At 42.8% G+C, this 14,139-nt stretch overlaps 1 protein-coding gene across 1 annotated transcript; it reads right to left on the reverse strand.

Annotated features, from left to right (window-relative positions):
• Window positions 1–1,463: 1,463 nt before the first annotated feature.
• On the reverse strand, window positions 1,464–14,099 carry LIAS (lipoic acid synthetase). The gene is made up of 11 exons (XM_080409221.1): window positions 13,585–14,099; window positions 12,816–12,988; window positions 12,035–12,128; window positions 11,176–11,256; window positions 10,786–10,942; window positions 9,875–9,932; window positions 8,706–8,834; window positions 8,006–8,151; window positions 6,275–6,345; window positions 5,395–5,506; window positions 1,464–4,452 (listed from the first exon to the last, which is right to left on the reverse strand). The coding sequence occupies exons 1-11, from the start codon at window positions 13,666–13,668 to the stop codon at window positions 4,400–4,402; spliced, it is 1,158 nt and encodes a 385-aa protein (XP_080265347.1). The 5' UTR covers window positions 13,669–14,099; the 3' UTR covers window positions 1,464–4,399.
• Between the last annotated feature and the right edge of the window lie 40 nt (window positions 14,100–14,139).

Genomic DNA, 14,139 nt, shown 5'->3' on the forward strand with positions numbered 1-14,139 from the left:
GGGCAGACTGGTCGTTTCTCCTTGGGGATTAAGAAGAGGGTACTGAGAAGTTGTGCTAAAAGGACGTCTTGTCCTGAACTGTGTTCAGGGTAGCACAGCACTGCTTCAGGGCATGCCTTAACAGGGAGGGTGAGTAGAGGCTTCATAAAATCGGGATGCTTTTCAGAAACATGCACACAGTTGTGACAGCGGTGCCTTTGTATGGGACCTGCCGTCATCAGTCTGAAGTAGATACATGAACCATTAAACTGTGTGAAGTGTTGCTTCTGTTAGGAATGTGTGAGGCTGATTGGTGTTCCTGGTGGTGCTAGTCCCAAGCTGTCCCAAGGAGGTGTAGGAACTAAGTGCCATAACCCTGTTCCTATTCTGTTTCTCCTGCAGACTTGGTCAAAGCCTGGATAGTGACTTGTGGCTTAATCGTAAGGATAAAGAGTGGGCAGGTTCCTTACAGTAGGATCAATCCAACTTTCCTTTCTTAGGAAAGGGGGAGCAGCAGATTCTTTCTGAAGAACAACAAGGGGTAAAACCAGTACTGGCATTTCCCTTGCTTTCTTGGAGAGTCTGTTTAGATTTACTTAGTTTCTTGGTGGTTGCATTCTGTTATTGAGACACTGGGATTGTGGGATGCATCAAGTCTGAACATCTGGTGGAGCATGCCTTCAGGATACTGTAATACTTACCTTGCATATATGCAAAAGAATTTTATCACAGGCCAAAAGAGCAAGCTTCAGAGGCTTTGCAGTACTGTGAATCATAAGCAATCATCCTCAGAGTACAGTTCCAGGGAAATAAGAATTGGAGATGACTTGTATTCCTGCTTTGAAGGCTTGAGTAGTATGTGTAAGGGATGAGTTTTAATGCTATGGAGTCTTTGTCTATGGGATCTTACAGCGTGTAATTCTTGGTGAGAATTGTGTAATGTGAGTAGTGGAGTCCTGTACTCTGAAATTCTTTTTATGGGGTTCTTAATAAAATGTAATCCTGCAGTAACACTGCTTTTCACTGCAAAATGTGAATACAACAGCTGAAGCAAATCAATCTTTAATACAAGCCTATGAATAGTATGGTACAGACTGCATAAACTCTTACCCAAGATGTGCATAGACAAATTGTAAATGCCAGGCAAGATGAACTGTTTTTCTACTGTGTGTGTTGAACTTCTAAAACTAAGTCTGGTTCCAGGCATATGACAGCCAAGAAATACTGCAAGTGAATAGAACAAATGCATCTTTGACCAAGACCAGTTAGTATAGGAGCGGTTAGTGGTAAGATTTTTCTACTGGCCAGCAAGTTTACATTTCTATCACTTGAGGTTCTTTTGATCTGGAATTTATAGTAATGCTCAGCTAAAGTTTGAAATTAATTGTAAAACAATTCAGGAGAGCTTAATGGGTTATCTGACTTAGGAATACTGTAGTCAGTTTCCATTCCTTGCTTTTTTTCTATTCCAAGCTGAGAATTATTATTGCAAGTTGAACATCTGCAATTAGTTGCCATATCTTGTAGTAAAGAAGTGTAAGTACTTGACATCTTTTAAATGAAGGGCACACAGATATTAAATTACCGATCAAGTAGGAAGAAAACTTAAAATTCTCACAATGAACACTCTGGCTTTGTTTAGCCTAAAGATGTGAAGTCGCTGGAAGATGCAGCAGTTCTCTAGTCAGCTGCATAACACTTAATTATGCTTCACAGTGTAGTAGATTGATGTAATGATGCTAAAAAAGACTATTCATTCTTTTAAAGTGTCTGTGTCAACTTGAAATCATGTTACCAAAGCTCATTTTGATGTTTTCCTGATTGCAAGGAAGATTAATGTTTCTTAAAATATTTTATGGCTGCTTTGTGAAACAAACTGACAGAATGAAGTGATTGACATACAAAAAAAATACTTCACTACACATGGAACTTCATCAGAAGCAAAACTGAGATAGTCATGAAACCTGTGCTGAATTTATAACCAGGAGTTCTGTGAGTTTGATGCTTTAACATAATAGTTATGGAAAACCTGAATGGGCAGTAGGGATGGAAGATGGTTGTAAAAGCAAGATTTCTTAACTAGGAAAAAAACTTTAGGACTTGTCCTCAAACACACTGAAAACAAAACGCCCCTCCAATCCATGAAGTCAAAATGTGACTGCTTTGCTTAGAAACAACGGCAAAACATGCAGTTAGAAAATAGCTTACGTGGCTTCTGAAACTTGGTACCAGCTGGCAGACAGTTGTGTAAAAGCATGAGATCATCTTCCAAACCACCCAGCAGCAATTCGTAAGATAATTCTAACATGAAATAACATTGGACTGTGTTTCCAGAAGCATTATTTCTCACACTGTAAAGAAGTCATGGATAATTACGGTGCAATGTCTTTTTGTTCCAGTTTGGTAATAGCTGTATGGCTTGGAATTCCTTTTACCTGATATCTGGTGTTGATAGGTTGAAAAAGCAGTAACTTTGCAAAAGCTATAGTAATATTCTGTTAAATCTGCTCTGCAGGCAAGTAAAAATCATTATTTATAGTATTTAAAGCCCCTAATAAAGGCTGGCAGCTGTTAAATGTGTGGGTATCCTGGAGTTAATGTTGCACCCTTCCCTGCCTGCTGCTCTGGAGGGAGTATTGGATTTCCTTACCATAGCTGATAACCTTCCACTGCTCTGGTATTCAGTGTACTTCAGCAGAAGCAGGGCATTTTTGGCTCAAAGTATGCCTGGTCTTTCCAAGACTAGTCGTCAGACTACTTTTATTTAAATTTTAAAATTTATTATATTTTTTAATTTTTAAAAAAGGAAGGCTTGCCTTTCTGGTTGCCTTTATAAAGTACAGCTATTAAGGCTTCTGTTTCTCAGTTCTTCCCCTGTTTCTTATTGCTCTGGTTTCTCTTTCCCCAATTTACACTTCTGTTACATTGTTTAATTAATTAGTACATTCCTTCTAGCTTAAGGCTGGCTGTCTCCATAACACTTTAATATTGCTATACTTCATTTTGTGAAGCATCAATTGTATGTTGCCAGCTTCAGTGGTATCATCTGATTTTTGTTTGTAACAATATCAAGTTTCTTTTATATATATTTATATATATATATAAAACTTGCTAATTAGCTGTCTTTCTTCTAACATCTTACTTAGCTGGGGGTGGATGGAGGGTCCGCTCATTCATATGGACTAGTTTAGAAAAATACTATAGCCAGCCATAGGATTAGCTGCATGATGAGAGTTTGGCACCACATAGCAAATTCTTGACAGTTAAAAAGTGGTATCTAATGTCCATAGCAGACAACTGAGAATTATTAGGGAAAGATGCACTTTGAACTATCATGACTGTAAAGAGAAAAATTTACAGCTGCTAGCATACCATAAGCCATGTTTTTATTTCTGCTTGAGTTTAGTATGATAGGCAGTGGATTTTGCACTTCATCCACGATTCACTTCATTTCTCTGCATTCAGATTTAACAGACAGACCAGGTCTCAAGGGGGCAGGTAACCAGACCAATCAAACACAACCAGCATGGGTTTTTAGGTGGGGTTTTAAACTTTCCTTTATTGATACGACAAAAAACACAGTACAGAATAGCAGCAGCTCTGTACACCCAATATGGAAGCACCTGTGCAACTTTGTCATATACCCAGACTAGGGGGGGAATTCTATTTATGCTGTTTCAGCAACTCTGATTTTCCACATGATTTAAATTATATGGTATCCACAAGGTTAATTGCTTTGCCACAAAGGGCACTAGTTTTGTTCAACTTGATACCTTGTGTTTAACAAGGCTCATGCTTTTGAGACATGCAAACGCCTGAAAAGCATTAGCTGCCCCTATGGTACAGCTCATTTTCTTAAGATGCAGGTAAGAGATACCATCTCTTGAAAGAGTATTACAGACACTTTGTCTGGGGTGGTTCAAGGTAGCCCTAATCTGGTCCTTTGTCATGCACACAATCTTTCTTTAGAACTCCTCCAGTTTCCAGAGTCCCTGCAAGCTTGTGTTACATAATGGTAAGATACACCAAATAGCAATGCCTTTCCATTTACTATTAGCATCTTCACAAGTATTAACAACAGTGGCACTGAGGGTAGCATCAAACCTGTTTACTTAAATCTGTCAGATACTATTTTTCCCCAGCTTACATTTCTTCCACCTCAGTTCCTTCACTTTTTCAAAACCAGTTCTACCTTCTGCCTTTGTGCTGAAGGCTAGAAGTACTATGTAGTTGTAGCCTTGCCAGGAGGAATGAGCTAAAATAATGGAAAGTGTTTTGGTGAGAGAGAAGTGTTCTGGAAAGATAGTAAGTTTATTCATACATCCACCATCTGGTCTTCTGCATTTCTGGAACTGGGTATAATTATGCACTGAAAAAGGATCCTTAAAACTGGCTGCTTTAAATAGGTTCACTCTCATTTTCAGATGGCTTTTGTCTTTCTTTTTTCTACTAAATTCTTCAAGAAGAATTCACCTAATTGAAAGGTAAAAAGGCACCAGAATGATTTCTAGGTATTTCAGTGAAATAAAGCACAACAATATACATTCTTATTTAATGAGAATATTCTATTCTACAATATAATTGTGCTTACCAGTATTTTATAGTAATTCAATCCTATACAACAGCACTTTCAACACATACAGCATGGATGTAAAAAAAACCCCAACCAAAACCCATAACCCAACAAACAACCCCCCAAAATCCTCATTTTCCTCATACCCAATTTTATGAAGTAGCTCTGTTTCTTTGTCCTTTCCAACAGGCAAAGGTGAATTGATCTAATTAAAAATTACTTCCTATTTCATAAAATATCAGCAACTTATAGTGAAACCTGCTATAAATCTCATTTGAGCTGGCATAAAACAGTCTGAGAGGCAAGGTGCCCTAGCTGAGTCTTCTCTGTTCTCTCCATCAGAAAAAGCAGGATGCTGGGCCTACACAACAGTGCCATTAACAGCAGCTGCTACTTAATACTCTGTGCTTTGTCAGAAAAAGCACTGCTACAAGCGTGTCTAATTATTTCTAAGGCACTGTAAATAAATTCTGCATAAAGCAACGAAATTACATCACAAACAACAAAGGGTCCCATTAAACCCTGAAGCACCCAAGAGTCAGAATGTGAAGAAGTTGCTATTTGGGTACCCTTTATCCTGCTTCACACATTAACTATAGTAGAAACTAGGTTTTGCAAAAAATTAGCTTAAGCAGCACAGCAATTGTAGAAATACCATCTACTGTCATACCGATGCATTTAGATGACCTACAGAAGACAGTAAAAATAATTATTAAAAAAAAGGATGACTATGTGAGGTGTCCTTGAGCTAAGGTGAGCTTTGTTGCACATTACTTCACCATTTTAACTTTATATAATAAAACATTCCGTGCTAGAGAATCTAATGCTTTTCAGTAATTTACCTGCTTTATAGGAGGAGCGCACTAAAGGCCCACTGGCAGTGTAATGGAATCCAAGATCATTTCCTACTTTTTCCCAGTACTTAAATTTTTCAGGAGTTATGTACTCCTCAACCTGAGTGAAAAAAATGTGCTTTGATTAGGTATTAATGCAAAGGAAATGGCTATAGCTAGTATGTAGTGAAATAGAAAGTTCTATCGCGAGTTCAAAATTTTACACTCCAGAACTTTCAGCAGTCTCTCTGCCTCCTACCAAAAGAATGCATTTTATTTGCTTTTCACATTCAGCTGAAAAGTTTAGAATTTAGGTTCTAGTTGTTCCTTCATAATTTTATTCATTCTATTTTTGAACGGTCCTTTTGAGCAAACTTTTTTTTTGTCCAAGTTAGTGGAAAAAAAACCCCAAAATAGTCCTACAGCTCTCTTCACTAACAGTTATTTCAATGAAACACAGTAACAGAACAGAGACTCAAGCTCTGGACAGATCACAAAAGGAGAAAAATGGTAATTTCCCCAGCTGAAGTGGCACCATTAAGGGAGAGCCTATGAGATAGTGAAGGAGAGCTGGCTTGAGCCATTATGTTTGAGACATACACTGAAACTCTTGTTTTCCCAAATCGTGCTTCAGCTCCAGCTGTCTCTGAAGCCAATAGCAGAAAGTAGCATGGGAAGTCTGCAGATGATGGAAGGGATTAGATGGCTGAGGGATTTTTTAGTGAAGAGTCTATAACAGATGAAGATAAGGCTAAACAAGGAAGGAAATTTTCCCCCCCAAATCCACAATTAAGGTAAGGATACATATCAAGCCTCAATTTAGAAAGAGGAAACTTGACTGTGCAAGGTACAGACCATAAATCTACCTGTAAATTAAAGGCATTTTTACCTTTAGGTGACGTTTTGTTGGTTGCATGTACTGTCCTAGCGTCAAACAGTCTACATCTGCTTCCCGCAATACTGTAAAAACAAAATTCCCTGTTAGGGACAGAAATTAGGAAACACCCCCCTTCCAAGTCTGAACAAAGGTCGCTCCACAGCACCCTGCAGGGCTAACATTCTGCTCTGCAGCAAAGGGAACCTCCAGCCTCCACAAGCAGTAGCCACACACCTCATTCTGGGCTCCACGCTGCTGCAAGACCTGAGCTATCTAGTTTAAAGCTAGAGAGAATACCATTGCACTGCACTCACTGCAGCCGTGTGTCTCACTGCAGAGATCACATGCTCTTGCCTTTTTTATCTTACTGCTTTTCATTGTTGCCTTCAGGTCAGAGCCTTCATTAGAAAAAAAGAAATGGATGCATGCACGTACACCGGGCACTTGTCCACTGTTTCAAAAGACTTCATGCCTAAAAGATGTGGACAGTTCTAAAGAGCTATAAATGAGGGGAAATTGCCAAAATCTTTTGCCAGTGTTACACACTTAGGATGTATGTTAAGTTTTGACGCCTGCAGAATCTCATAAACTTTGCTAAAATTTGAGTATATACTAGGATCAATACACAGCAAATGAGGTCAGGTAGTCTACTTACAGATGGAAACCAAGGCACTGGATAGTCAGCTAGCCTGAAGAATTACGTTCACTACGGCTAGTGGGGTATTCCGAACAAAGGGATAGCTGAGGAATCAGGTTTAGCATGAACATGTCCATATATTTTCTGGCTACTTGGGCTGGTTGCCCCACATCAAATAGGAAGTAAAGACAGTATTTTGCCTACAGCATTGCACTCCCTGTTGCCTTGGGATCTCTGTTTAGATCGATACGGTTCTGTGGAGAAACTGTTTCAGTATCAGCACATTTAGGTGTTCTTTAACTGGTACCCAGAAGATGGAAGGAGACCAAAATTACAGTAACAGAATTAATGCAGTGGGTAACAGTTTGTCTCCAAATACATCCATGAAAGTGGCCTGAAAACGAACAGCAGCAAAACTGGAATTTCATGTTCTTGTGGCTAGGAAATGTTAGGCAAGGACAGGAAAATCAGGAACCGTCATTTTATGGTCCAGATTGTGGGAGAGCTGCAGAAAAGATATCACTGCATTCTAAATATGGCTTGTACACAAAGTACCACGTAGACATTCTTTCAGAGTAGGGGACAAATGCCATAGGATTTATAAACTACTTCTTACAAGTGCACTGCATTCACTTACCACTGTGAAATCTCCTCTTAAAAATACATATACATGGAAACAATACGCTACAACTCCAAGTATAACATATTTTTTTTCATCTAAGCAAACTGAAATAAATTATTTCAAAAAATCATGTATGCTGTTTCTAAGAAGGAATGCACAATAAGGCAACTATGTCGCAAGCCCATTATTTAAGTATTGCAAAGAAAAAAGAGTATAGTCACACAAAAAATAATTGTATTTTCCATTGAAACTAACATGAGCTCGCTTTACCTGTCAAATTGAATCTGAAAGCCATGTGAAGGCAAAATATTTCAGAAGTTGAATCTTTTTTAATCAAATTTTTTCTTCCCCCAATAAAGCTTAGAAAACATTTCCTGTACCAGCAAATCGATTTGCGTGTAGAGGCAAAGATGCCGACTACTGTTTTCCAACACAATCAAACTCATACCTGTGAATATTGGCATCTATTCCAACGCGAACTTACATTTCATTGTGGAATACACTTGTTCGTCTGTCTCGCCTAGCCCCAGCATAATGGAGGTTTTAGAGATGACGCGGGGCTGGACCTCTTTAGCGTGCTTCAGCACACGTACGGACTGCTCGAAGCTGGCCCGGGGGTCACGCACCTTCCTTTTGTGTGTTCAGCACCAGGGGAGAAAACGGACGAAAGGGTGTACAGAATGTCAGAGGTTCCAAGAAAGGTGTGCTCTGCTAGTTTCTACAAAGCGAAAATGGCGACTCAAGAGGTCTCAGCCGCGCAGTCTGACGCCAGCTGACACCCTCCCCGAGGTGTCACAAGCGACGAGCCGCGCCCCGGTTTAAGTACCGAGGCCGGCCCCGGCCCCGTGGCGCTGACCGCGGCCGCCCGCGGCGGGGCGAGGCTTCGGGTGCCGGCGGCCCCGGCCCCGCGCAGCGGCCCCGGCAGGCGACACCGGCCCCGGCAGGCGACACCGCCCGAGGGCCGCCCCGAGGGCCGGGGCGCGGCGCGGCGCGGGCGCCCTCTGCCGGCGGGCGGCGGGCAGGGCGCGGCAGCACGCGAGGCAGGCTGGGAGCGGGCCCCGCGCCATTGCGGCCTGCGGCCCGCCCCGCCGCCGGTCTGAACGGATCCCGCCGCCCCCCTCGCACAAAGGCCTCTGACGACACCCCTGTCCGGTTCGTGCTTTCTGCCCACTGCCGTCGCCTACCTCTGTAACTCTGGCACCGTCTCCACGTTGTGGGCGAACACATCCAGCCCCGACAGTGCCACTTTCTCCACCGCTTTGAGGTCCCCTCGAAAATCGGGAGTTAGGCATTCCACCAGGATTTTTGAATTCCTGAAAAGAAGAGACAGAGTGAAGGTGTCTGTGGGGTCGGTGTCACTGTTGCCAAAAAACTCAATAGAGCAAAAAATGAAACATAACAACACTGCGACAAGCAAAGCCAAGTTCATTCGGGACACATCTCCAAAACAACTGATTTCTGCAAATACGTGTATGACAATGCAAACAAAACATGTGTAACTCCTGATTTTACTAACGTAAGCTGAAATAGAATGAAAGCCAAATAATACAAAAGCAACTAGAACAGTCTCACTGTTCATACATGATTTTTCATGTGTCTTTGTTGCAGATTAACTAACACAAGTTTAGTACCACAGCTCCAAAATACAGAAGAGCTATAATCCTACCTACTAGGATAAGAATACTCTGCATTATTGCCCTGGTACCTAATCTTGGTGTCCAGGAGCCAGATTTCAGCTCAGAAAGGCAGGTGGGACACACCACAGGAATCTTTCAAGTCCCAGGATACGCTGGATAAAGACTTAAATGAGGTTACACCAATTAAATCTGCCGGCAGACAAGTACGCTATCAAACCGTGTGCAGGGCACCGATGCAGAGTGAAGGCGGCACAACTAGGGAAAGTGGGAAGGTACAATCACAGAAACAGCCGTTGTGGGAAAAGGCAAAGCAGTCTGATCACGGCTGAAAGGGAAACCCGCCTTCTTCTGTCATGTGGCAACACTGCTATCTAAATCCACTGTGTTGAATTCATTCTTGAATCCCAAGAATGAACATACCTCAAAAGTAGGTACTAATTTCCTGGTAAACCAGCTGCCTGTTCAAAGAAATAATCCAGTGCTTAGCTTTAAATAAGCCTGGGCTGAATGGGAAATGCATCCTAATTCAAAATACTTTGGGGCCATTATATACGAGAAAGATGAAAAACAGGGAAAAAAAGGGGACCCAGATAGGCTAAAGGCAGACTTTTATATCTGCACAGCCCCTGGAATAATCCAGCTAAAGGTAGTTTTGACCTATATGTAGTACCACATTCTAAAGTTTTAACAGTAACAGTAATGCATTAATGATATACCTTTCTTTCAGATGAGAGACTGTCTTTGCAAAGTGTTCTGCTCCACCATCAGGCATATCTAGAAGCATTTCAATTATTCAGTTAACCTTTCTGTTCAAGAAATGTATTTACTTATTAGCAAAGCCACAAAAACCTTACAGATTCAAATTTAAATGCAAAATAATAAAGCTTGAAACCACATTCTTATCTTACTGCTTATGGTAGAACAGATACTCTACCACACCTTGCTCTGCACAAAGTCTAACTGTGATTGTCTAGGGCAGATTTCAAATGTTTACTCCAGATTTACCCGTCTCTAGGTTCACTGTCAGGCTGAGCACAGAATGGCTTTATCTATTTATGGGTTTGGTCTGAGAAACTGTTCTACAAAACCTAAATATATATTATTGCTCTTTTAATTGTAAGCCACTTCAAAGCTACTGGACTTTCCATCATACTCAACAGCCTTTACAATGGTTTTCCCCACCTATGTGGCGTCACCACAAAGGAACTACTACAACCTTAGAAAAAGGTAACTGTCAGGTTTTTTATATATAATATATTTCAGGTTGAGTTTTTGGAAGTGCTGTAATGATATTGTATATGAATGTTTGTGGGGTTTGGTGTTGGTGGGTTTTTTTGCTAATCAAGTAGCAGAACACGGTGTATATGTATGTATTTTGCAACAAATGATTTAGAAAATACTTAGAATGTAATATTCTTGATGTTTAATAACAGTGTAACTGCTGTTAGATTTTACCAGACATAGAGAAATACTAAGAATATGTAAAAAGTTTCAGCACCGTCAACTCCTTTAAAATAGTAATCCTCAGCAATTGTGCTGAGCGATAAATGTTCATCGAGGTCTGCGTTTACCCCATATAAAGAATATGAGAGCTTAGACTGGAAGAGATGAGAGACAACATACTAACCATCTCTGTCCACAGACGTCAATACAACATAATCCAAGCCCCACTCGGCTATAGCTTTTGCTGTGTTGTAAGGCTCCTCGGGATCCAGCGGAGGTGGACTTTTTGCGGTCTTTACTGAACAAAATCTGCAACCTCTAGTGCATGTGTCACCCATCAGCTGAAATAAAAAAGACATTCCTACCTTTACATTGTACACATCACTACTGCTCAGCTGAGAAGCAGCTGCATAAGCTGGATCAGATAAATCCCAATACTAAGCAAAAAAACCTAGGACAGTGCTTTAGTCCACATTTCTTGTAATAAACTCACTCTACTGCAGTAGGGATCCTACAATACACTACAAACAGCTCAAACATTAACAGAATACTTAAGAAATGGTTAATAGCTTACCATAATAGTAGCTGTAGCTGTAGCATATTCACCACCTCCCCAGCATTCTCCAATGTTGGGACAACGTGCTTCTTCACATACCTAAAGGTAAAAGATAATAATATACCTGTCTTTTTTCCCTATTATTATGGAAAATCATTATTATATTATTGATCCACTTCAACAGAGGCCTACAAACAAAACATAACTCCTTCCGTGATAAATGAGATTCATAGAGTTGCATGTTGTTCTATAAAAAGTCAGTAGAATAGATAGGAAGAGAATTGTTTCCTAACATCCATTACCATTCTCTTCCTCTACCTCAGAACTCCAAAAACTCCTCAGCCATGTAATTACCTTATTAATTAGCACAGATTGTCATTAACATTTTAAATTTAAAATTTCATAAAATGTTTGCAAAGTCTATGATGCATTAAAGCATGATTTTACCCTGGAGGGGGGGAGAAGGAAAAAAGCTCTCCATGCATACCTATCACTTCTTATCATCTGGAAGGTATATTTAATGAAATACATATATTTCTAGAATTTCTTTTCATGCAAAACATGAACATAACTCTGAAATTGTGTACGTTTCCATTAAAAAGTAACACATTGCATCTTCTGATCTCTTTGGTGATGCAAGTACTAAACCCTAGTATTTAAAATCACAGCAGGAAAACCATTAAATACTCCATTGAATTTGTACTCATTCTTTATTGGTGAAACTCATTTCTGGCAAAAAGGATCAGCATTGGGCTTGGTTTCAGTCTGGAAGATCACACAAGACATTCTTTCTACCTGTCCTCCACAAAGAACTGATTTTGTATCTGTAAAAAAAACCCTTATTTCTACAGGAAAACTTGGTTGACACTAGACTTACCGTATGAAGATTTAAACTTCTCAAAGTATTCTTTAGTTTATTGTAGTTCTTTCCCATGGGAATCTTTGTTTTCAGCCATGGAGGAAGTCGCAGCCTGAATGACATCAAGCAAACATAAAGATTAATACATTATTTACATGGCAAGCTTCCATTAATTTCATAGATCCACTTTAATTTGTTACAGATCCCAACTAGGAAAGGTTCCTTGAAAACTGACACAACTCAGCATCCAATATTAACCTCTTTCATGGCTGTAATAGGCTTCTCTCTTCCAGGTTTATAGCATTAAAGAGTAGGAAGTTCACTGTCATTGGAGGGTTTTAAACTGTTAACTGTACCAGTGGGATTTAATAGTGCCACACTGGAGATTGCAAGAGTTAATGGCAGCATATGTTACACAGCTATCGTAAAGTCTGATCAAATTTATAACTGGGCATATGGGAGGGTTTAAGCATTTTTAAAATTTAGTCTCATTTTTTGTTGTAATCTATCAATAATATTTTCTCAACACCGAAGTAGGATATGCTCCCCTAACGATGCATATTTGTAATTCAATGTAGGCCATGGGCACAGGCCTTCAAGTAAGAAAAGGCCACCATGCCTTCGTGTTTTGTTGCACATTTTAAGTTAATAAAGTGTTTGTTCTTTCTTGAAAAACTATGAAATGTGCAAGCCAGTAAGACAGAATTTACAAAAAAACCACTGTATATGTTTTATAGTTAATACTAAAAGTGCGACCTAGTGCATGGAAGCAACTACAGTTGTTTAAAATCACAATTACCTTTCTCCTTTCTGACGCTTTAAATTGCCTTTATACTCGGCCCACGTGCTCCTGTCTGATAAATCTCCAGTTACAAAGTCTTGTAAGTCTGGTCCGTTTTGCAGAAACTCTTTTTTTTCCTCTGGCAAAGAACCTGAGGTCCCGTACCGGCTACACACATGGCTCCCAGCCACCTAAAGGAAGCAACACTGTCATTTATCGAATTTTAAATGTACTAGCACGATATACTACATAACTACATGTCCCTTCGGTGGTTAGCGTATACTTTACGTAAGCATTTTCCCGATCGCCCTTACGTTAAACACGGAATTGCCTTTCGCCCCCGGTCCTGTCCGACAGACGCCAGGCAGGGTCTGCGCCAGAGCAGCGCAGCATCACCTCACGGCTGTGGGCTCCGGACAGTGACAGCACCGCGCCGGGGAACGGCGGTTTCCGTGCGGCGGGCGGAGCGCGGGCGCGCGCTGCCAAGGCGGTACCCCAGGGCCGCGCTCCGGCGGACGGGCAGACGGGCCGGGCCCGCCGAACCGGGGCGCCGCCGTGCCCGGGCGCGTTGCGAGGCCGGGGCTCCCGGCGCCGCCGCCCCCCGGTTCGGCAGCGAGCTCGGGTAACGGCACCGCCTCCTGCCCCACGGTGCGCCCCGTCCCCTCACCGGGGGGGACCCGCCCGAGGTCTCCCGTCTGCCGGGCCGTAACGCCCACCCACGGACGCTGGGCGGCCTGCCCGCCGGCACCCCCCTGCGGCGCACGGCCCTGCCGCGGCGCTGACTCACCCGTCCCTGGTGCCCCAGCAGCAACCGGCGGGCTGCCGTGGCGGCGGCGGCCCCGCAGCGGCGGCCCCGCGGCAGCAGCGACATGGCGGCGCCCGCGGAGCAGCAGGACCGGCGCTCCCCGCCGGCCCGATCGATCGATGGATCGATCGTCTCAGCGCTCGGCCCCCCCGCCTGCCCGCTGCAGTCAGCTCGCGCGCATCGGGCTTCGGCTACTCTTGCCTCACGGACGGCTACCTCGGCGTGATGACGTTCAGGGCCGGGAGCGGCTACAAGTACGTGATGACGTCAGACGCTAGCTCTTTCCGCTCTGCCTGCTGCCAGGTGAGGCGCGGGCTGGCGGCGGCATCCGGGACCATCGGGCGCGGGCGGCCCCCCCAGCACCCCGCCGGAGCGCGAGCAGCCTCCCGGGGCTGCGCCGGGCCCAGCCGCCGCGGCCTGGCCTGAACCCTGCGGGAGGGAAGCCCCGAGGTGGCGCCTTCGCCCGCCCCCTCCCCGGCGGGCCTAGGCCCGCACTGGGCCCCGCTGCGGAGCTGAGCGCTGAGGCCGCCGCTTCTC

The sequence above is a fragment of the Falco punctatus genome (genome assembly GCF_963210335.1).
Source record: "Falco punctatus genome assembly, chromosome: 1".
NCBI classification, from domain to species: Eukaryota; Metazoa; Chordata; class Aves; order Falconiformes; family Falconidae; genus Falco; species Falco punctatus.

What these genes read in the sequence shown, in the direction of transcription:
- LIAS (XM_080409221.1), bottom strand. Translation starts at nt 13,668, where the DNA reads ATGTCGCTGCTGCCGCGGGGCCGCCGCTGCGGGGCCGCCGCCGCCACG. An exon ending in AAGCGTCAGAAAGGAGAAAG is followed by an intron (nt 12,129 to 12,815) that starts GTAATTGTGATT and finishes GATGTCATTCAG; the next exon opens with GCTGCGACTTCCTCCATGGC. An exon ending in GCGCTCCTCCTATAAAGCAG is followed by an intron (nt 4,453 to 5,394) that starts GTAAATTACTGA and finishes CCTTTCAATTAG; the next exon opens with GTGAATTCTTCTTGAAGAAT.